Raw genomic sequence first — 23101 nt, 5'->3', positions numbered from 1 at the left:
GACTCTATTTTTAGACAAAACATAAAGAAGGGAATGACCCGGAGAGTCATTCCTATTTTTGTCCATGCGCCCCTGGCTGATCTCAACGAGGCCAGCCAGGAGCACCCATGACAGCAGCAGACAGTACAAAATGATTGATAACCGTCATCACCAATTTCCAATTGCAAACAGTACAAAATGATTGATAACCATCATCGCAAATTTCCAATTGCAAACGGTGCAAAATGACTGATAACCATCATCTCATCACCAATTTACAATGGCAGACAGTGCAATAGGGATGGTAACCATCTCTGCTACCTTGCAAAGGCAAATGAATGCTGCTGTGTAGCACTGCAGTACTGCCTCTGTCAGCAGCATCCAGTACACATACCGTGACAGTGACAAAAGGCAAAACAGGCTCCATGGTTGCCATGCTATGGTGTCTGCCAGGGCAATCCAGGGGAAGAAGGGCGCGAAATGATTGTCTGCCGTTGCTTTCACGGAGGAAGTATTGAGTGACAACATTTACCCAGAATCACCCGCGACACTGTTTTTGCACCATCATGCATTGGAATCTCAACCCAGAGTTCCAATGGGCGGGGGAGACTGTGGGAACTATGGGATAGCTACAGGATAGCTACCTACAGTGCAACGCTCCAGAAATCGACGCTAGCCTCGGTACATGGACACATACCACCGAATTAATGTGCTTAGTGTGGCCACATGCACTCGACTTTATACAATCTGTTTTACAAAACCCGGTTTATGTAAAATCAGAATAATCTCGTAGTGTAGACATACCCTTAGTTAGGGATTGGTCCTGCTATGAGCAGGGGGTTGAACAAGATGACCTCCTAAGGCCCCTTCCAACCCTGATATTCTATGATTCTATGTTCTGGGGGGAACGTATCTGGTTCGATTTTAACTGAAAACAGCATTTTCCTAATTTTTTCATTGAATCAGAAACCCAAAAGTTGTGTTTCAAATCAGCCTAAACACTTTGAATTGACTCAAACTAATTTCTCTAAAGTTTTTGTTTTGATTCAGCCATTTCAGGTGCTTTTCATGTTTTGTTTCTGTTGTTTTTAATTGGCCAAATTTGACATTGAATCACTATTTCAAATCAATTTAAAAAAGAAACTAATTGTTTCAACTCTTCAAAAAAAAATTCCCAACCAAAACTATTTGTCAAATTCAACCTGAATTTGGTGAATATTTTTGGAACCTGAAAAATATATTTTTCAGCACAAAAAAAATTTTTTTATAAGAATTCACCCATCTCTGCTCATTTCACACTCACAAAAATTTGGTAAACATGGGGCAGAGGTTGTTTGCACATCTGTTAAAATAGTGAACCTCCCTCCAACAACCATCCTCCTTTCTTTCCCCTCGCATAGTCCTTTTCATTCCATTCTCAAAGAAGTCTCAATTAAGAGGAGAAGGTCCCAGAGTCCCTGAGACCAGGGATGAGATGATTGTGAGTCCTTGGAGGTTTGAGACCTCTGATCTCAAATCTCCTAGTGAACATGCAGGGATTGTTTCTCTTTCAGTCTCCTGTGAACCAAAGTTCAGCATGTGAACCCCATTGTGAAACAAGCACAGCCCTAGTTGGGTACAAGTTTAAGAACAAATTTTTTATCATAAAACAATCTGTGCACGACAACTATGCTATGAATTCATTGTGATGTGGAGAGCAGTGGGGGAAAGTATTTCAACCAGCAATGAATAAAAAATTCCAGCTCAACTGTAAAGTTTTAAATAGCATCACCCAGCCTCATCTTTTGTAGTTTTCCAGATTGAGGGGAGGATAAGCATGTTAGAGGAATTGCTCTGGTTTTTGAAGCTGACTCTACTTAATCTCCTAAACTTTAGTGTTTTGTTAGAGCCCATAGAAGAAAACAGTGTGTGAGTTGCCTTTGATGAATTGGGCTAAGATTATATACTTAGAAATTGTTCAAAGGGTTACTTGACCTTGGGAATTAGAGCTGACCCTGAACCACCTGACCAATTTTACATATATTTATTTTGTGGATTAGTTAAAACTGCTTGTACAATCAACAGGGATCTAATAAGAGCAATAGGTTTATCTGGTCTTCAGCTGCTATAGACAATCAATTGCCTTGATGCTGAAAACAAGTTTTACTATATCAAACATCAGTTAAACCACATGTACTGCATAGCCTGTATTCCTGTAATTGGTGGCTTATGTTTTCCTAGTTTCTTTCAAAAAGATTGTGCAACATTTGGGAAGACAACTGAACTGCAAGAATAAAAATCTCTGAGAAAGGTGCAGGACAGATGGAAAAAGTGTTCAGGATTAATTAAAAAAAAATATTGGGTAACCAAAGCTTTCTGAGAAATGAATTCTGTATAGTGAACATTGTGGTGCTAGGAGTACCACTGGGGAACTATTTTATTTTCTTGTGGAGCCTTGGTGGGAAGAAAAGTAGCAGCCTCAGAAGGAGTGAACTAAGAAGGAATATTAGAAGCAATATCTCTGAATTTCATGTGTTGAAAGGCAATGTGAATAGAGACGTTATAGAACAAAATCATTTCTTTCACTTTTTTTTCCAGCTTTGTGCAGAACTAATTTTTTCCAATGACTGCTCATCTAGGTTGAAAATGCCAACATCCGGGTATCCGGGGCATCATTAAAGAAATTCTTGGAGTGTGGCGAAAGATTTATTTGCATGTCTGTCTGATTGGAATCTGTGTCTTTACATTGTATGAGCTTGCAGTCTGGGGGAGGTGAGAAGATTTGCCCCTTCTGTCTAGCCTTCCACCCCCAAATCAAAATCAGTACTAGGTAGCTTCTGTGTTTTATGCTTTTCTAGGAATTTCCATTCATTCAAGAGAGAAGCACTTAAACACAAAGTTGAATAAGGAACATATATATATAGATTTTAAATGGTTACCACTAAAATACCCTATGACTAAATCTCCTTGGAATTTCTTTGATATGCAATTGACATAAATTAGAATTACACAGGCATCAAGCGTCCTCCCAGAAAAGATCAGAGAAGACGGCTGGGTAAAGGCATGCTGTGTTTGATTCCATTGATTATCTAACTGCCTTTGGGCAATGGGTCTCAGCCAGAGTGTTATTGATCCACACCATGAAAATAATCAAATGAATTCATTTCTCATCAAACTGCCAGTGCCATGACCTTCTCCTCCTCCTCCTCCCCCCTCTGCCCCCGCCTCATAACATGCACAGCTCAGGAGCAAAATATTCACTGCTTTAAAATAAATGTCATTATTTTCACAATGCTCATGAGAAATGTCAATCTTAACATTATATCCTTGTAATGAGGAAGGTTACTTAGGTTGAGGTTTTTGTGTTGTAGCATTTTAAACCCAATCTTCTAACACCAGAGTTCATTATTTAGTCAAATCAATAAAAGAATAAGGCCCAAGGCCACTAAAATAATGCTTAAATCCTTTTAAAACTAGCAGTAGTAGTTTTGCTGTACAGCTCTTGGTTTTTGCTTGGACAAAAAAAATGTTCAATGTAATGTAAAAATATTCAGCAGACATACATTTTTCTAGAAAAATAATTACATTAAGGGAACTACAGTTCCCCTTAAAGGTCTGATCCATATAACTCTAGATATATTAGTAGATATTGGAAACAGGAATTTCTTCAGGTTTTTAGTTGTAGTGGTGAGGAAGAGGAGTGGGGCATTACTGGTAAACTTGGCTTTTACTGCCAATGGGTAAAGATTTTTGAAAGCATCTAGATGACTTAAGTACCAAAATCCCATTTTCAAAAGTGACCTGTGCAGTTAGACACCTAAATCCCATTGACTTTCAATGAGAGAGAAGCTCCTAATAGCCAGATTTTTAAAGATATTTAGACAACTAAGTCCCACAGAAGTTGGTCACCTAAATACCTTTAATTATCTAAGTGTCTAAGTAGCTACGGAAAATGTAATTTAGGCTCCTAAATCATTCCCCGCATCTCTTTTCATTGTTTAACAGGATAAGAGTTCAGACACTAATAAGCTAAAGACAGAAATAAAATGGAGTTCTCCCAGGTGTAGGAGTCCACACAAAGCTAACTTCAGCTCCCCATAGCCCTTCTGTGGGCAGAGTGGCCATGAGAGGGCAGAGGGATCTACACCTCCTACATGCCATTAAGAAGTGCTCTGTGCCAGCCCCAGATAGACAAGCAGAGAGGCCAACAGGTAGATTTTAGGGGCAACATTTATGAGCTTCCAATTATTCAAATGCCCCACATAGGAGGCAGAATTGAGCTATGGTCACAGTTCCGGCCCAGAGGCAGAAATAGTGCTCATAGATGGGCTGCACTGCAGTCCCCTGGCATACCTATGGTATCTAGTGGGGAATTCCATTCCCTTCAGGTCGTTAATAATTGGAGATATACCTATCTCCTAGAACTGGAAGGGACCTTGAAAGGTCATCGAGTCCAGCCCCCTGCCTTCACTAGCAGGACCAAGTACTGATTTTTGCCCCAGATCCCTAAATGTGAACTCACAACCCTGGGTTTAGCAGGCCAATGCTCAAACCACTGAGCTATCCATCCACCCGAATGAGGTCTGTGGAGCTCCCTACAAGAACACTGCATACAACATATTGTTTTTGGGTCACCTTGTCCTGGGTCTTCCCAGAAAAAGCCTTTTTTTATTTATGTTTGTGTATCTTTTACTTACATCTTTCAACAGGTTACTTTTGTTCTTTCAGCAATAGCATAGTAAGCAGATTAGCAATTCTATGTAAAAGAATTGGGAAAACCATAATTATGCCAGCAAGGACTTGGTCTAAGTGTTACCTCATCTATTCATTCACTATACAAAAATAAACATAATTAAAAATATAGGTATCAAAACTCTTAATCTTACCACTAACAATTCTTCATTTTATATTTTAATATTATAAATTAGTGCCTGTTATTTTGTGCTACCCTTAATCTATTAGAAAGGTGTGTGGGAGGAGGGAAATATGATCATTCTTTAATGTCAGCATTTCTTATCTTCTTTAAACATGGGTTTTTCATTCAAAATCCAGTTTCGTTTGTGAATCATTAAAAGGAAACTTCATTAGAAATTTTCTTGTGAATGCATTTTGAGGGTTTCTCAATTTTAGGTCCTTAATGTTTAGTTGTTTTTAATGCTACCCCAAGAGCTCTATGCTTTTTTGTCATTTCAGTCACATGATCCCAAATATATTTTCTGAGAAATTATAGCAGGTAACGGTTTTCAGACACCAACACTCACTGTTCAGGATTTGAGCTGGACATTTTAACCTTTAGTTTGGAGATCTTTATTTACTATTTCAAGCAGTATGTCAGGGTGAATATAAAGACCCAAATCTTCAGCTTTCTAGTTTACTTTTTGTAAACATGATTCTTTAAATTTGTACCCCTAAAGTGTACACAGGACTGACACAGGAAGTTCCCTACAAAGTAGTTATTCCAGTTCATTAAAAAAAAAAAATCCAACATGATTCAAATTGAGGGAAATTTGACAAACTGGGTAGCATTAAATTAACCCATTTATTGCTGGAACTCATGTTTTAATGATTTTATTTAATTTCTCCAGTGTCCTTTATAACATTGCAATCAGGCTTTACATTATGGCAATTTGAACCCTTATCTTTCCTAAAAAAACCCTCTTGCACGGTGCCTAGGAAATATTGAATGAAAACTTCATTAATTTTCCTGACTGACAGTTTGGTTAGTTGGACTATCTGTCATAATAATCTTCAGTTAGAGGCTGTGAGTTTCTTAACACAGATTCTCACAACTCTGGATTCTTTGTGCAATATTACGTTGTTTTTTGAAATGGCTGTCAGAAATGCTAGTGTTAAAATGCAGCAAACATTTCTTGAAAACATACAGAAAATGGCATTGAAAAACCCAGCCCCCAGCTATAGTGACAAAGCTCAGCATCTCCAGTCTGACACTGAAGTGAAGTTAAATTGACAGAGTTGGCTGTGAATGAGTGCACCAGTTTCTTTCATTAAATTCACCATAGTCTTGGCTTTTCCCAAGCTTTTTGTTTTTAAGAATTTTAAGTTACTTTTCAACAGAAATTTTTCTGAGACCGTATAACTTATCTCAGAGGCTTTCTTAGATCATCTGCAAAATATATTTTCCATCAATACTTAATTGAGATTTTAGGACATATACAGTGCCAATCAATACAACTGATAAAAGACAAACCCTTTTATGAAATTACAAGAGAAAAAAAGATCAAACTGAGCCCTAAAATTAAAAAAGTCTGTTAAGAGTGTTTTTTAAATATGGTTAGGTGTTAAGTCACATTTGAACTGCAAATCCTTAGTGTGATGAGGCACTACCTATGTTTTGTTTCATGAAGAATGTCATTTGTAAAGAGACACCAACTTATGAACAAAGTTGATGCCTCAGTGCATAAAGAATTTCCTGCTTTTGTATACATTAATAAGCCTGGTCTGTGCAACATTTTCAACCGTTTGGCATGGTCTGTTGCTACTTACACAGATTGCTTGAAAATGAACTGAGTGGAAGGGAGATAGGATCTCAGGTACTGGATGTTTATCCGGGCCAAACCATTATTAGTCAACAATGCCTCTACAAGAATATAGGGCCATGGCTTGATTTAATATAATTAGCACCGCCATTGGCCTTACCATTTTAAAAAGCTAATAGAAGCTAACTTGAAATAGATCAAAATGCCTGACAAATTACTTCCACTTTAAATAAAATCATTTTTAGAATGAAATTATGGTTTGATCTTGAGAACTGCAAAATCTGTTTTTCTCCCATTTTTTAAAAAGTCTGTAGCACTTATTCTCCTCCTAAATCATTGTAATTTGTTCAAATGACATTGCTGCATATTTAAGAAAATTCTTTGTATTTTTGAAGTAACGTGAAATGGAAGAGTTTCCATTGATATATCTGTTTATAAATTATGAGAGAGACAAGATGGGTGAGATAATATGAATAATAGAGATATCAGATGCATAAGACCAGTGAACCCTATTAGAATGAAATTACAGCAATCCTCCCTCCCCTGATAAGGCCCCACTGTCTTTTAAAGTATTCACTTTGCCCTTTGATTTTCAATATGAGCATTTTAAAAGACAGAACAATAAATGATTCTTTTTTTAGCTAACTGGAATAGCTTACGCATTAAGTGCATGACTGAAAGTGTCTGCTAACATGCAGGAAGAGAATTTAAGTTCACTGTGTGTTGACGTATCTTTAGTTTAGCTATTTCATTTCCAAAATGTGTGAAAGATGTAGACAGCAAAGTTCAACAATGGGATACATTAAGGACTCCATCTTTCAAACACTTACACAAGCATACACAAGTCAGTAGGCCTATTCATGTTAGTAAGAACCAAGGGCCTGATCCAGTTCTAATTGTAGTCATCAGAAAGATCATTCATGTCAATGTGATCAGGTCTAAAGCCCATTGGTAAGTGTTTTCAGAATCAGGCCACTGTTGAGGGAAAAGGCAATGTGAACTAACCAATATTATGTATGGAACACAAAAAGTGAGGGAATATTTTCTAGAAATATTGTCCGAGTAACTTTTCAATGATGTCTGTTAACTGTGACATTTTTTAAATGATTTTTCCACTTACTTTAAAATGCCTCCCAGCTTATTAAACATTACAGTAATATGCTCATGGAACAGAGGGGATAGTTTTGATAATCCATAGTTTTCCACAAAGCAAAACAGCCATCACTATCTTATTAATATGAAGATTTCAAGAAGTTGAAAGAAAGTCCATCGTTTATAAATAAATAGCATCGTTTCACTGGGTAGTCATCACTTAAGAAATATTTTTCTGAATAAGGACAAAACAGCCTATGGAGTTTGGGGGTTTTATTCATTTGAAATAATTGTGAATAATTTAAAATATTTATAATTGAAATATTTATAATATTTTTGAGATTTTTACTCTCAAGTGCTGCACAGTCTGTATCTAGAAGCAATTAGTTACTTTGTTTGAAACATACCAAAACAAACAACCAAAAACACTAAGGCTTCTCTTACAAAATAACAAAAGTAAAAGGCTCTTAATAATCCTGGAGACTTGAGAATGAAACATCTTTGGAATTTATGGGAATATAATACTTGATATTGCTGGAGATGTAGGAGATAATGGTTAGCACAGCCAGCTTTGGAATGTGGGCTTTTCAAGAACTATGTACGCTACAGAACCTGAAATTGATTATTTTGTTAATTTGCAATAACCTTTGTCCTCTCCAAGAGACCACAGTGATTGTTTTAGGCAATAGCATTCAAATGCATGAGCAACTTCTCAACAAAGCCTTCGTCCCTGCAGGGATGTGCATCTCTGTGTGAGCTGAAAGAAACAGAAGAAGGGGACACATATTCCAAAAGTAGATTTTCCACAACTTCTCAATAGGCGTTTCATGATGTCAGTTCTTTTCTGAAACCTCAAAATGTGCTTGAACTAATTATGGAATTTGTGTATTTTGTTTGTTTCATGTTAGAGCACAAAAATATCAGACATGTTTATATTTATACATAGTTTCTACCCCTCCTCCTTTTCCTATCCCACACATAACTGGGAAATAAATTGCTATGATCTTTGCAGTACAAAATTAAGTGGTTTGAATGTCATGATAATCATGTTACATCAATATTTTGGAGGAGACAGGACTTGTCAATTGCATTAATCATCAATCCACAAACATAATGATTTTGTAAAAGAACTACATCAGTTAAGCCAAAATGCTTTCTTTGTCTAAACCATAAGGGAATTTATTCTGACTGTAGAATGTTGTATTAATATAGTTAGTGCTGTTATTTTATTATTAAAGTAGTCCTAAGCAAAGATTCTGCTTCTGGGCATTAGGGCAGTCTTTTAAACTCTGTGGAACATATCTGCCTTAACTGATCAAATGCATAGCACTTCACACAAAATGATTCCAGAAATCTTTCATTTTGTTGTGGCTATAGGCAACAGTTATAATTGAGCCACTTGAGAATGTTATTCATTCAACTATTAGCTGGGGGGTGGGGGGAAACATTTGTTATTAAGTATACTTTTAAAAAACATTGAATTGAAGAAACAGTAAACTAAAGCTGGAGAAAGGAGAAAAAGAGTGAATGAACTTGACTACTCTATAACTCTATTCCCTCTAAATTTTGGATTCCATCTTTAAAACATGGGAGAGGTTGTGGGTTTGTGAAATAAGTCTAACAAAAGCTAGTTCATGACTCAATAACCGAAGTTCTTTCTGTACTGTGGACTCATGGCATATTTCACCCCATGATATAAAGACAAACTTCCCTCTACACTCACAACATGGAAAAATGGGCTTCCATATTATACCATCAAGCATGCAGAGAGAAAGCTGCATGTACCGTTTCCGTATACCTGACTGTCCAATAAAAAAACAACAATGCTGGAGTGACCAAAACTTTAAATAGGAGCCTTTTGGACCCAATCCATTTGCAATGCATGGAGTAGTGATCTCTAAAATGAGCCCATTTTCTTTTTTCATGATATGACTATTATGTAGCTGTGCAGAAATAGGGCAATTGTGCCCTTTTAACCCTGGCCGTTGTACTCATCTTTGCTCAATTCATGATCTTTCATCATTTGATGCTATGCTTACCTGTTAAAATATCTCTAACATTACTTGCAAAAAAAATATTTAAAAATTGATCCACTGGATAGTTATAGAAGAAATACTTCTTATGCTCCTGAGCAGTAGGTATTAAATAAAACTAAGAGCTTTATAAAATTTAGACAAGTAAATATTACTTTTGAATAATAGGTATTCAGTAGAGTTAGGCAACTGACAATATGTTTAACCTGCTGGTGCCCTGACACTGAAGCCAGTGCTCTGCTGCCTAGGGAGGTGAAACCTGGAAGGGAAGAGCTCCTAACATCAGCGTTCCCCATAGTCAGCTGGCTGTGTTCCTATGCAAGAGCTACATAGCCTCATACAGAAGCTTGCTTGAACCTTGCTTACATGAGTTGCTGCTCCAACGCCTCATCTCCCTGTGACAATCGTGGTAGTTAATGAGCATAAACATGTTCCCCTAAGAAACTCCAGTTTTATATCTCTGGACTAAAATGGTATTGTAAGTATCTTATCATTTGAGGAGTTTTTTAAGATTTGAGTTAACAGAAGTGTTCTCTCTCACAGTGATTTGTGCGACTTAAATACTATTTTTATTAAGCTGTATCCTTGTTTTTTTAATGATGATGATTTATAATAAATTTTGTTGAATGAATGCTGATATGGATTACAAATATGGTAAGAATTTATTCTTATTGATAATCAGCAATTATTTCTTATATAACTCTATTCCTGATTTGGATTTAGTTCCAGTCTAATAGAAGGGTATTATGTGAGATACCTTGGGGGGAGGAAAGGGGAGGGGCAGGAAAGGGAGACGTGCCTGCGGGAGGTCCACCGGAGCCGCCTGCTGCCCTCCCGGCAACCGGCGGAGCGCCCCCCGCAGCGTGCCACCCCAAGCATGCACTTGGCACGCTGGGGCCTGGAGCCGGCCCTGGCACAGTACTACACTTTTTAGACTTCTGAGGTGAGATTCTGTGCTACACCTCTCAGCCGTGACCTACACTACAAACTTATACAGGTAAAATTATGTTGCTGAGGGGGTGGAAAGTCCACTCCCATGTGCGACACAGTTATGCGGACCCAACTCCCAGTGTAGACAGCACTATGTTGACCGGAGAGCTTCTCCCATCAACATAGCTACCACTCTTGGGAAGTGCTCCCATCAGCGTAGCTAGCATCTTCAATGAGTGCTACAGTGACTGCTCCACTGGTGAAGGTCCGCTGCTGCAGCACTGTTAGTGTAGATAAGCCCCCGAAAGGGAGAAGACATCTGTCTACACCAGGGGTTGGATTTTCCACACCCCTGAGCAACGTAGTTAAACCAATATAAATTGGTAGTGTAGACCAAGCCTGGAGCTGTGACTTTAAGCCACCTTTGCACCCTCTCATTCCTGGGCTACTCTGGTGGTTGGTGAGGTCCCTGGTGTAACTTAGGCCTGGTCTACACTGGGGGGTGATCGATCTAAGTTACACAACTTCACCTACGTGAATAACGTAGCTGAAGTCAATGTACTTAAATCTACTTACTGCAGTGTCTTCACCACAGTGAATCAACTGCTGCTGCTCCCCTGTTGACTCTGCCTGCACCTCTCGCCGAGCTGGAGTACAGGAGTCGATAGGAGAGCACTCGGGGATAGATTTATCGCATCTAGACTAGATGCGATACATTGATCCTTGCTGGATCGATCGCTGCCCACCCATCCAGCCGGTAGTGAAGACATACCCTTAGAGAGCTCTTGGACCTGTCTCAGTTTCAGTAGTCATCCAAGGCTTCCCTTATGGACCACAGCATGGACCAAAATCTCCTCAGGGTTGTGTGCTGCAGCCCTGCCCCTGACATACTCCTTATGGCCCATCAGGGGCTTTCCATACACAAGCAGCGTCCCAAGTTTGGGAAACACGCCACTAGAGGAATCCTCTTGCATTCTTGAACTGGAGTTTATAGGACCCTTTACACCACTTTTGCCCTTTTTCTCAGCATAAAGGGTCCAGAGCAAAGGCAGGTTATCGTCCCTGGTGACTTAGTTTAATTTTATAATGACGCCTAAATTATACTGAAACCTAGTACTTCTGTAGATACAGAGATTTCAGCAATTACAGCTTTGACATCAGAAAGGTATAGATGGTCTGTCATTACCTCTGTCACTGTCCGCTCTTGGCAAATGTTGCTATCCACTTCACTGAAAACTTTTAGATTCAGCTGATTGTTTATCAGCTGCAGCCCTTAATTTCACTGAAGAAGATTTTTGAGGCTAATGGGGGGCGGGGCTTAAATCAGAAATTGATTCTCTTGGATCAAAATATGATGTATTTGACTAACTTTATCTTGAGGGCATAATAGAAGCAATGAGGAAAAAAACCTAGAAACAATTCCCTGATATAGATGTTAAAGAATATAGTAGTAAAACTCTCTCTGGAGTCCAATATAGAACACTGCCTGAAGCATTTTTTTGAAAAACTGAGACTTTTGAGAATTACTGAAAATCTAACAATGTCGGCGGGGGCAGCTCCAGGTGTACGGGGAGACTTTGGCAAACCAGTAAAGTGCTTGAAACCACTATGGCTTATTGTTAAAGACGCCCTAGTCAGCAAGCTGTAAATTGGCCATTCAGCAATCGCAGCTTGATCAAGGCAGGAGGGGAGGGGGCTTTGGCTGTGACAGAAAGGGTAGCTTGACCCCGCATTCTTCCTGATAAGAATTGTATTGAAGTTGCTGATACATTTTAGAAGAGCAGGATGTGCCCCAGGAATGTCTCTTGGGATCTCAGGGCTGCAGGCTCTGGAAAAACCCACACCTGGTTAATAAATAATCAGAAGGAACTTCCTGCTTGATCATTGAAATGCTTACTTAACAAGGTTTCGTTAAGGGACATGTCATTCTATTACTAATGTATAAACAAGGGGAAAAAGCTTGAGATAGTGGGACTCATTTGGGGACTCCTCAGGACTGGTCTCTCTCTCTGGATGCATCTTGTGTTCCCCAGTGGCAAACGGGCTGCTGCTGTGTCAATCGAAAGCCACACTCAGCTTTGGTAATTATCAAGGGTTGGAGGTGTTTTACTAATCTTGTTGCAGACGTGTGTAAGTGTTTGAGACTAGTAAATTTTAGCTTTAAGTGAAAGCACTCTTGTGTTGTCCTGTTTGTGCCAGCAATCTATCGGTCAGATGACCATCTCCCCCCTGATTTATTTCCTGACACCTCCTCGCATAGAGTAAAAGTTACCAAGAGCTTTGGGTTGAAAGAACCCCAGGTAACACAAGCACCAGTGCAGCAAGCACGTGCCTGGGGCGGCAAGCCGTGGAGGGCGGCCTGCTGGTCGCTGTGAGGGCAGGAGTCAGGCAGCCTTCAGCAGCATGCCTGCGGGAGGTCCGCTGGTCCCGCGGCTTCGGCGGCAATTCAGCAGTCGGTACGCCGAAGGTGCGGGACTGGCAGATCACCTGCAGAAACGCTGCCGAATCCATGTGACCAGCCGAAGGCCGCCTGACTGCCGTGCTTGGGGCGGCAAAAAACATAGAGCTGCCCCTGAATGTCGGGGGCTTTTGGATTTTCCTTGACACCTGAGTGGGGAGGGCCTGCCTGAATTTACTGTTCATTTCTTAAATTCGGTGTTGCTTTTTAACCCTCAAGTTCAGCTGTTAATGGCATCAATTCACTGATCTTGCTTTTAGGGGCAAGGACTATTTTCCTTATGCGCAGATAGCACCTATCACATTGTATTGAAATACAAATAAATGATAATGTATTTCATAATGTAATTGATTTATCTTCACATTTCAATAGGTGGAGATTAATGAAAGTTGGTTGGAGAAAAAAATATAACATTTAACATGAAGATGTAAACATTCATGTTTTTCCCTTGGTGTCCAACGTCATACAGGCTTTCTTTAAGTGCTGGATTTATTTTTGGAGGTTTCTGTTTTTTTGCCAGGCAAATTGCATCTTATCAAAGACACAGAAGCTTAATTTTTTATGATTTTAATGATGAAAATGCTTTGTGGTATCTGAATTTAACATTAGAGGACCTGATGACAAGGACCAAATGATTGACATCTGTTTGATTTAAAGCTATTACCTCCTTTTGTGGAATGTACTATATATTCCTTTGAGTAGGATACTGAACCTTTATAACTGCTAATGATTTAGAATCTGATTTGGTCTGAGTTTTTCTGGTGGTAAATAGCAAGATTTCCATTTGGTTTCAGAGGGAATAGTCTGTGGCCTTATTTTTCAAATACATTTTTTTCTCATCCTAGAACTTGCATAAGTTTTTATAACAGCTGAAAGTTTTTTAATCATTTTTTTTACTGTGATGTAAAGTGGATTGATTTATCTTGTCTAATATAATTTTGTCATGTTTATGATTACTTTTATTAAAATGAATTTGAAAAGGGTTTAACAACTAAATATTTAACTAAGTCAAACAATTTCATCATGTATTATGAAACCTTGGGAAAAAATTCTCCTCCAGCATGAGAGTAAGCTTGCCAGTTTTCAAGCTCAAAGTGGTTTCTTTCCAGACTTTTAAAGGTTCCAAATATGAACATAAGAGAAACCTTAACTACAGACTTACTGATAGCAACTAAGGTTTATACTTCGAGTTTGAATAATAAAATTAAGGTTTTCAAATGGCCTTAAAACAAGTGTCTAGAAATCCTTGTGACTGCCCTGGAAAGTAGTTGTCTGTAAGTTTTTGTGCACATTCAGACTTTGATTGAGAGGCAGGTGATGTACTACTTGCTCATCTTCCATGGTGTTTTTACCAGTCCCCTACGTGCTCAGGGTTTATCTTGTAGGCCAACTACGTGCAATAACCTTTTATGCTTGAGCTTGCCCCCTGGCTTTACTGTCTTACCTTCAAGAACTGTCTGTTCCTGCAGACGGTAGATTTGTATAACCTTCAATTTCACTCGCTCCCAAGTGGTCCTATTTGGGTGTCCTCTCAATACTTGCTGGACCACAGTCTGCCCATATGGTAACCACAATTGCTAACAAACGTGTGTGGTTTTTTCCCCCACTTATAAGATATTCCTATATTGTGGCACATAAAAGCCAGCAAGTATAATTACCTATAAAGACACATATAGCATTAATGACAAGTATTAAGTGTTTCTTATAGATTTTTAAGGTTAGAAGGGGTAATTAGATCATCTACTCTGACCTGTGTATCATAAACCATTATATTTCACCCAGTTACTTCTGTATTGAGCCCAGTAATTTGTGTTTAACAAAGCATGACTTCCAGAAAAGCATGCAATCTCAATAGGAAGACCTGAAAAGATGAATAATCCACCACTTTGTGGTTACACATTCCCACTGTTAAAAATGTGTGCCTTGTGTCTAGTTTGAATTTGTCTGTTCCCTATAGCATGAAAATCTGTTTGCACTATTATACACATTGCCCCACTAAACCCTAACCATGACATCTAGTAAGAAACCCCAACTTGTTTGAGAGTGAGCACAATAACATCCACACATTACTGTTTAAAGAAAGTTTAATGGATGAGTGTAAACACTGCTACCTGGGTTCCCAGCGAGGAAAGTGAAAATGACTGACTTTCCTTTCTGAGCTTCTTCATTTTGGCTACATTAACTATAATGTAAAAGTCATGTAATTTGAGGTTTTAATCTAGTGATTCAGGTTTAGTATTCCAGAGAGGGAGGTGAGACATTATAACGTGATGGATTCTGTACTCTATCTTGGCTCTCTGCAGAAAGCCTGAAAGGTATTGGCTGAAAGAAAACAGTTTTTTGACTGTTCTGAATAGGACAAAATGGTTATGGAGTTATGGAGAGTATTTCCAAGAAGCATTTCTGCTGAATGTTGCTGTTAGTTTAAAAGTTTGTATTCACCAGTGAGTGTCAAATATTCTGGAGGTCTTATGCTACCTCTAATTTCCTTTGGATTTATTAAAAAATGCTTCTTGTTTTTCAGCACCCACAGGTGTTACTTTAACATAGTTGTTTACCAAAAGAGTACAGAGCTTGCATTTTCTCTATTTACCTGGAGGAGAAGTTAAACCAGTTTTCTATCCAAGTCAGCCTCAGATAGATGAAGCTTCCAATGAAGATTGAGTGCTTCTGTTATCAAAGCAGAAGAACTGGAGATTAAACTCTTCATTTATCCCTGACAGAGAGTGCAATCACTGTTCAATCTCTGCAATTCCTGCTATAGTTCTTGGTTTTTTTGAGGTGGGGGTACTTTATTAGATGTTGTAGTCATTATGCTTTAAATATTCCAAGAAGGATCTCATTGACGATAGCAAACATTATTTTTCATTTTTTGTCGTCAATCTTGGACACTAGAAAAGAAAAGTGGAGGATTGTATTACCAGTACATCCTGTCAGTGTAGGCTGCTCAGTATTTAAATGAAATATTGATGCATTTAAAAATGCCTAAATGTTCAATAAAGATTTCAAAGAAAGCTACCTAAAAGTTGTGATTCTTAGTTTAATCTTTTATTTATCTAAAGGATGAAGGAAGCTGTCTACTTCTGTGATATGAACTGCAATCAGCTTAAAAATAATTGACAAATTAATCCCCTCACAGCATTGCAATTGTAAAGGTGTTAGGTTTAATTAGGCCTGTCTGATTGCCTTGTCTAATCAAGAATAAAGGTGGTTTGATGGTTAAGGTCTAGCGGGTACATCCCTGACCTGCCAGTCTTATATGTTTTAATTATTGATTCCTACCATTTCAGCATGTCTTACCAAGGACCTGAGTTCTGTGTTAGCTTTACACTTAAAGGCTAAAAACAAAAGTTGCCACCAAAGGTATATGTAGAGCTGTGTGGGCTTTTAAATATTTTTGAGAACTCTTTAACCTTTGGAAGTGCTGACCCATATTACTGTATGATGTTCACGTCCAATAAAATTTGTTCTTATTGTTTTCTCCTTATGTAATCATATGTTTTTATGTTCTTCATTAACAGATTTCCATACTCTTATTAACATTGATTAGTACCATTTCAAAGGTGCTAGTCGCGGAGTTATCACTTTTTGTAAGTAAGGGTATCAGAATCATGCCCAAAGTTGTTTTTATTTCACTTATCTTCAGTATTCTTACAACCAATTTCTCATTTTTCTATCACCAGGAAAATCTTACACTTAAACTTCTGTCTAGTTGGTAGAGTTTGAATGGATAGTTGTCTGTGAAAAGACTTCTAATGAAGATGTTTGTCACTCTGGCCAGTGCAGTCGTGAACAAGATACTCTAGTCTTTGAATGTTTGCAGTTTTGGCTTTCCCGAGTGTCCAGGGTAGTGGCACATGGAATCTTAAAGGGGTTTAATCTGTTTGGTAAATATTGTCAAATGGTTTAAAAACAATGCTTATTTTAAAATAAAGGGTGTATTTGACTTTCCTTATCATTTTCCACCACAAACAATGGTATTAACTTATGACTAGCATTTTTTGTCATGGTGGAGCCGTGATTTTTCTCATTTTTGTCATAAAAAATAGCCACACACAATTATATTCAAATAACCCACATTATAAGACAGGGGTCCAATTCTGCAAGTCCTTCCAGCATAAAGAAGGCTTGCAGGATGAGTCATGCTGCTTCATATTCAGAAATCCAAAAACTGATATGTTTTGTTGTCCATATCAGGTTGCATGTTGTATTTACTTAGTGTGATTTATAGAATCTTTTCTTTGGTTGTAGGTGAGTGAAGCAACGGTGGAACAGCTCGTGCAGCAATACCCACACATAACCTTCAGTACTGTACTGCAAGATTGCAAGAGGACCTTGGAACGGGCTTATCAAATGGGCTGGACACCCAGTATGTCTTCTGCTTCATAACGACCTATGTGATATCACAGTTCGACTAAAGCATTCAGCAGGTGTAATGGGGACTGCAGATTTTGGTTGTACAATGTTGCAGGAATATTTTAAACCTTTTCATGTTTTTAAATCTCATTTTGCTTTCTGTGAAATATATGTTCAAGAGTCCATTGTTCTAAAAGAGATTTTTATTTTATTTTTAAGTTTTAAAATTAATGTGTTTTAAAGCAAAGAACATTTTATGTCTGGTGGTGGCCCCTCCTGGAAATTTTGGAACAGAAACTGGACTCTCTAATTGTAGTTAGACTCATGTAACTGTTCTGACTGTTAATTGTCATCTTAAAAATCTGCAAATCCCTAAAGACATTGAAGAGGGCTCACAACCTTTCATGATGCAATATAATTGTGAGTTTACACGTTACAGTAAAACGGAGTTGACTATACACTGACTTTGATGTACTGTATAACTATGTACGAATGTTGAAAACAAATCTTAAGAAATGCATTGTATCCTTTTTGTACACATAAACACAATGTAAAAGCCTTTGGCAGATTTCCTGAAGTGGATTCCTACTAGTTCTGTGGATGGCTTGAGTTATATAAGATATTGAGCCTGTTTTCTTTTGTACTCTTCCCTTTGCCTCAGTCGTGTGTTTCCTTTGGTTTGTAAGTGATAACTCAGTGCTAGTACCAGTGTAACTGATCAGTATAGGCCTCTGCTGAAACTGGGAGCTAATCTTAATCCATATTATTACCTAGACTGACGTCACCCATGTGTTTTAGGATGCACAGTAATATAAGAATCCACAAATAATTGTGATTTTCTTCTAAACATTTTGCTAATTACAAAAATCATTATTTTGAAATTCATTTTTGAATGGAAATCTTAATAAATGATGGTAACTTTTGAATGGTTATTCAAGTAGACAATCTTACTTGTTTTATGTTGTAGAACAGCAGAAGTGATTTTTCCTTAAATAGTCATGTAGAAGATGTTATATAGATTTCTCAATTTTTGCACCTTGCCATTTTTGTAATAAGTGAGCTAACAGCGCTTTAATTTACCACAGATAACCAAATGCTGCATACAAGACACCTGCTGTGGGAAATCAGTTATAAGGCCATGTTTATATAGCTTAAAATAATGGTGTTGTTTTTTCTTTTCTTTTTTTAATTAAACTTTCTGAATGAACCTGTTTCCTTTCACAATACTGTCATGTTACCGAATTCTGAAATTTCAAGTAAAAAGGAAAGTTTAATAAATAAAAGCCACAATGCTGATTTTCCCCAATGTAGTGTTTGGTTGCTAATGTGGATCCCACTCCTGCAAAGCAAGAGCATGGGCATAGCTGACCTCAGTGGGACTCCATGTGAGCAGAAGGGTCCAGCCACGTGCATCACTTTGCAAGATTCTTACTCTAGAAGAGAATAATTGCTCTGGATGCTCTTCTGGCATCCTCTAAATCGTATATTTTAAGCATTGTACTCTGTGCTTTTCATATTTGTTCTCCAGCTACTGAAGACTACTTTGGTTGGCAATTGTGTATCTCTTTTTTAATCCAAAACTGATTTATAAGATAATATATGCAGAAAATAGCAGAAGTGAATACATAAAAAGTTTAATTTTCTATGTGTGTTGCAAGAGTTAAACTTGACAAGTGTTGATAAGCAGACATTGAAAATACAGATGTTGCAGCTTTGGTTTGAAGTTGCATTAACTTTTAGAATGTTGCAATTTGGTTAAAGGATGATTTTTTAAGATGTATAACTCTGTGTATTTGCTTTTTAAAGGTTATACTCTTTTAATCCAAAATATTAAATGCTCAAGTTTCAGCTGATGAGTTGCCATTATTGTCAAAGTATTTTGCTAATCCAGATGAACTGATGCAACATAACCTGGAGAACAGTTCTAGTATGTTTGTGCAATTCTGCCAAAACTGTATTCCAGTCCCACAACATTAATTCTTGACAACTACAGAAAGCATCAACTCAAAGTCCAGTGACAGTTGTTAAATGTTTTCTTATTGGACACTTCAAAATGAAGCTGAAAACATCTTATCTGGAAAAAATATAAAGTAGAGTTTTGCTTGGAATGTTATAAAAACATGTGAACAAATATTATGCTGGGCTTTTTATCTACTTCAAAATGGCAACATATTTTCAGAATAAAGACAGTGAATAATATTGCAGATATAGTGGAGAACTCTAGTCATTTCTCTTTAATGTCTTTTTATGAGTGCAACAAGACAATTCACACAATTTGTAAGTTTCTATTTTTCCGTGAACGTTTTGACCTTGAAATGGGTTGCAATAAAAGAGAGAAGCAAAACACTGTGTCTTCTGTTTGGTTATATAGATTACCAACTCTGTTTAAGTTTTTGTATATACTTTTAGCCTATTACAGCACCTCTTTTTTTGATCTTCTGTTAGGTCAACTCCCTACCAATGCAGGATTTTTCCCCTGTTGTACATTTGTTAATGCATTTTCCGGTCTAGTTTTCAGTGTCCCAAGCGATGAGTCTTTCAGTCTTGGAAGATTATTCCGTCATCTACTTGATCGTACTATCAAAATATACAGGTTATATTTTATCTTTCTTTATTCCATTAACCATTATACCCACATGTGGCTGCTTAAATAATTCCTCTTCATCCTTGGTATTTACAACTTTCAGATGTTTGCAGACTGTTATCCTATTATCATGTCCCAATACTCATGTCCAGACTATACTCATTTAGCTCTTTTAATTCTCCCTCAATAAATCAGAAGTACCTAGATACTATAATGATAAGTACATGATAGATTAGAAAGACACATGACCTCAGGTTTTCCTATTCCTATTCTTTTCTAAACACCCTCTAGAAAAAAGCTGTCACTGCTTCTTTACCCCTCTCACTATTCTTTCCCCTGTTCTCAAAATGGAAAACAGCTTGCAGTGGAATCCAGACAAGTTCCAAGATGGATTGTCTTGGTTTCTTCAATCCCATTCTATATCCTCCGTTATTTTATCTCTTCAGGAGAGTCTAGTAACTTATTGGCACCTGTCATTGTTAAGAACTTTATCCTCTCCCTCTCAGAACTCTTTCAAAATCCTCATTTACTGCTCACAATTTATGTAGTCCAAGACCTTTAATCTGCCTTAACTCCTCTATCAACAATGACTCATAGCCCCAAGCTATTCAGCCACAAACATATACATCAAGTTTATTTATCTCTATTATGAAAGCAACTAGACTTCTATCAAGGATCAGGGCCCTACTGTGATTCACTCTGAAAGTACATAATACAAATATAGACCCTGCCCCTGAAGAATTTACAGTCGATAAAGAGTTTTCAAACAGAGAGCACTAGGCACACGCAGAATCCTAGGGGACCAGACTTCATTTTCAATCACTCACCACTCTAATTCCAGGTTTTAATTCTTCTGTAATCTCCTTTGAATAACTCTCTTTGCAATGGTTGTAGAACCATTTTTTTGTCTCAACACCATCATCCCAAAATAAAAGAAAAAAGGTAAAGAAAAAAAAGTGTGTGTGAGAAAGAGAGAAACCGTGCGTGTGTGCATGCACCTTTCTGCCTTTCCCACTCAAAGAAGTTCTGTGAACTTCCTGGGTTCAAAGCTAATGTGAATTCCCTAAGAAAAAGTAAACATGTTCTTTTAACATTCACAGAACCTTCACCCACAGGCATTCCATCCCCTCCATGATATAGAATCTTTCTCTGCCTAGTCTATGAAACTGCCATTCATGGCAGCAGAACTGAAAGAGAACACAGCCTGCTCCTGAAATCTCAATATGGAGATAGATGCTTTGTTGATTGACTCATAGATATATTAAAGATATATAAAGATGACCTAGCTGATTTTTCTTTTTAAATGGTTATATAGAGTGGAATCCCTGAAAAATGGGAAAATTTACTTTGTGAGAACATAGGGTTTATAGAGAGGGAGCTGAATAGGTTCCTAGGTGGATTGGCTGATGTTCACCTAGATTCTTAAAGGTTCTGGCCTATGTTGCTGATTTAAAAAAATATGACTCAATATCCTCTTTATACATTTTATTAAAGTTATTAAAAATAAAATCAAGACAAAATCATTACTAAACTACATAAATGCTGCCAAAATGAGCAATACAGTCATCAAATCAAAATCATTTTAAGTTCAAGTGAACAAGTAAATAAGCATATTGGATTGCAATTAAAATCAATTTAGTCAAACAATCAGATTAATGCAGCAGATAATCAATCCTTACAAATTCTAGAAAGGAATCCAAGGAGATGGCTGTCAGTTTGGTTATAGACCACAAGAACGTTGCCAATGGTGTGCAATCAAAGCTTAGCTAGTTGTATATTTTAATATTGCAACCAAATTATTGTTTATGTCTTAAATCACAAACTCAAAGCTGATTAAATATTCCTCCTTGGATTTTACTATCGCATGCATAGATGCTGGAACTAGGGATGTTGGGGATGCTGCCGCAGGCCCTGGCTTAAAGTGGATTCCATTATATATGCGGCTGACAATTTAGTTCAATGGCTCTCAGCACCCCCACTATACAAATTGTTCCAGCGCCCTTGATTACATGTGCTGGCTGACCTTATCTTCTCCCCAAACGCTGATACAGACATTACTAAGATTCTTTGATCAACAGAAGCTTCACTTTACAATTTACCACTGATAGTTTCAAAGGCTTCTTAGCATACTTCTACAAAACAGGGACACTTTTAGTGAAGATTTTATAAGGGAATGTCTTGCTAGTGCCTTCCATTTGAGGGCTTTACAGGTGCTCGTACTCACATGCATGCACACAACCACACTTTCACACTCTAAAATGATTAACATCTGGGATGTCTCTCAGCTAATAAAAACAAATCAAAACTAAAAAAAGGAAGCACAAGATACGATATCTGCAGCGCTGCTTTGGATTCACATGGAGTATGGGGAGGAGTAGCAGTCAAGGAACCAGACGATGACATTGCAGACATAGTACTTCATGCAGGCTTTTCCAGGTGTAAGAAGGCTGGTCAAAACTGGCATGGTCTGTCATTGATGATTTGCCTGCCTAAGTGATTGAACTTGGGGTTCTCTTAGATGGCTTGTTGATTAGAAAGGCACACAGGCCTTCTTCCTTTACCTCAATCTTTATATTGACAGTTCTAGCTTGCTCCACTTTCAGAACCTCCCTCCAGTGCTTTTGGGTAAATCAGGTCTGATGTATGCTTTGGATGCTGACAACATGGTGGTCCAATCAAACTGGAGTGGAGGAGGTATTAGGATACTATCAATTTGGAAGAGTCACACTTAAGCCATCAGTTCTTCTAAAAATATTCTTGTTGCATACCACGTTCACTGAGAGTCCATAACACCCAAAAATATCAAAAATAAAAGAGGCACAAGATTACTTTTGAGGAAGATGGCAGCATCTCAGCCAAATGACAACACTCTTGAACTGATATCTGTCACCAACAAAAGGAAAAGGGGTCTCAGCTTCCTATAAATTAACTGGTTGCAAAAGATTCTAACAGGAAATAACAAAACAGCAACCAATGATAATCATGCATTCATCAGCAATTATTAAAAATAACTTTAGACCTCCATAGATTGTCTTGCAAACAAGATCGTTGGGAACATTCTCTATTTCAAATGGGATGCAAAGTTCTACCACTGGATAAAAAGGGCTATCTGCAGGGAGGATTCCATTTTTTTCTTCTTTTTTCTTTTGCTTTATGTAGGTTCATTCCCAGTTAGTTTAACCTGAATTCAACT

At 37.7% G+C, this 23101-nt stretch overlaps 1 protein-coding gene across 2 annotated transcripts in view; it reads left to right on the top strand.

Annotated features, from left to right (window-relative positions):
• The window catches only part of FBXL17 (F-box and leucine rich repeat protein 17), a 498281-nt gene extending 478613 nt beyond the window's left edge, over positions 1 to 19668 (top strand). For both annotated transcript variants that reach the window (XM_050945800.1, XM_050945797.1), the window contains one exon: positions 17220 to 19668. In XM_050945800.1, the coding sequence (XP_050801757.1) occupies positions 17220 to 17357 (138 nt within the window). In that variant the 3' untranslated portion in view covers positions 17358 to 19668. The remainder of the gene's footprint in view (positions 1 to 17219) is intronic.
• Positions 19669 to 23101: the final 3433 nt, after the last annotated feature.

This window comes from Gopherus flavomarginatus, chromosome 3 (assembly GCF_025201925.1).
Source record: "Gopherus flavomarginatus isolate rGopFla2 chromosome 3, rGopFla2.mat.asm, whole genome shotgun sequence".
In the NCBI taxonomy this organism is placed as follows: Eukaryota; Metazoa; Chordata; order Testudines; family Testudinidae; genus Gopherus; species Gopherus flavomarginatus.
This window is presented reverse-complemented; position numbering and strand designations above follow the sequence as displayed.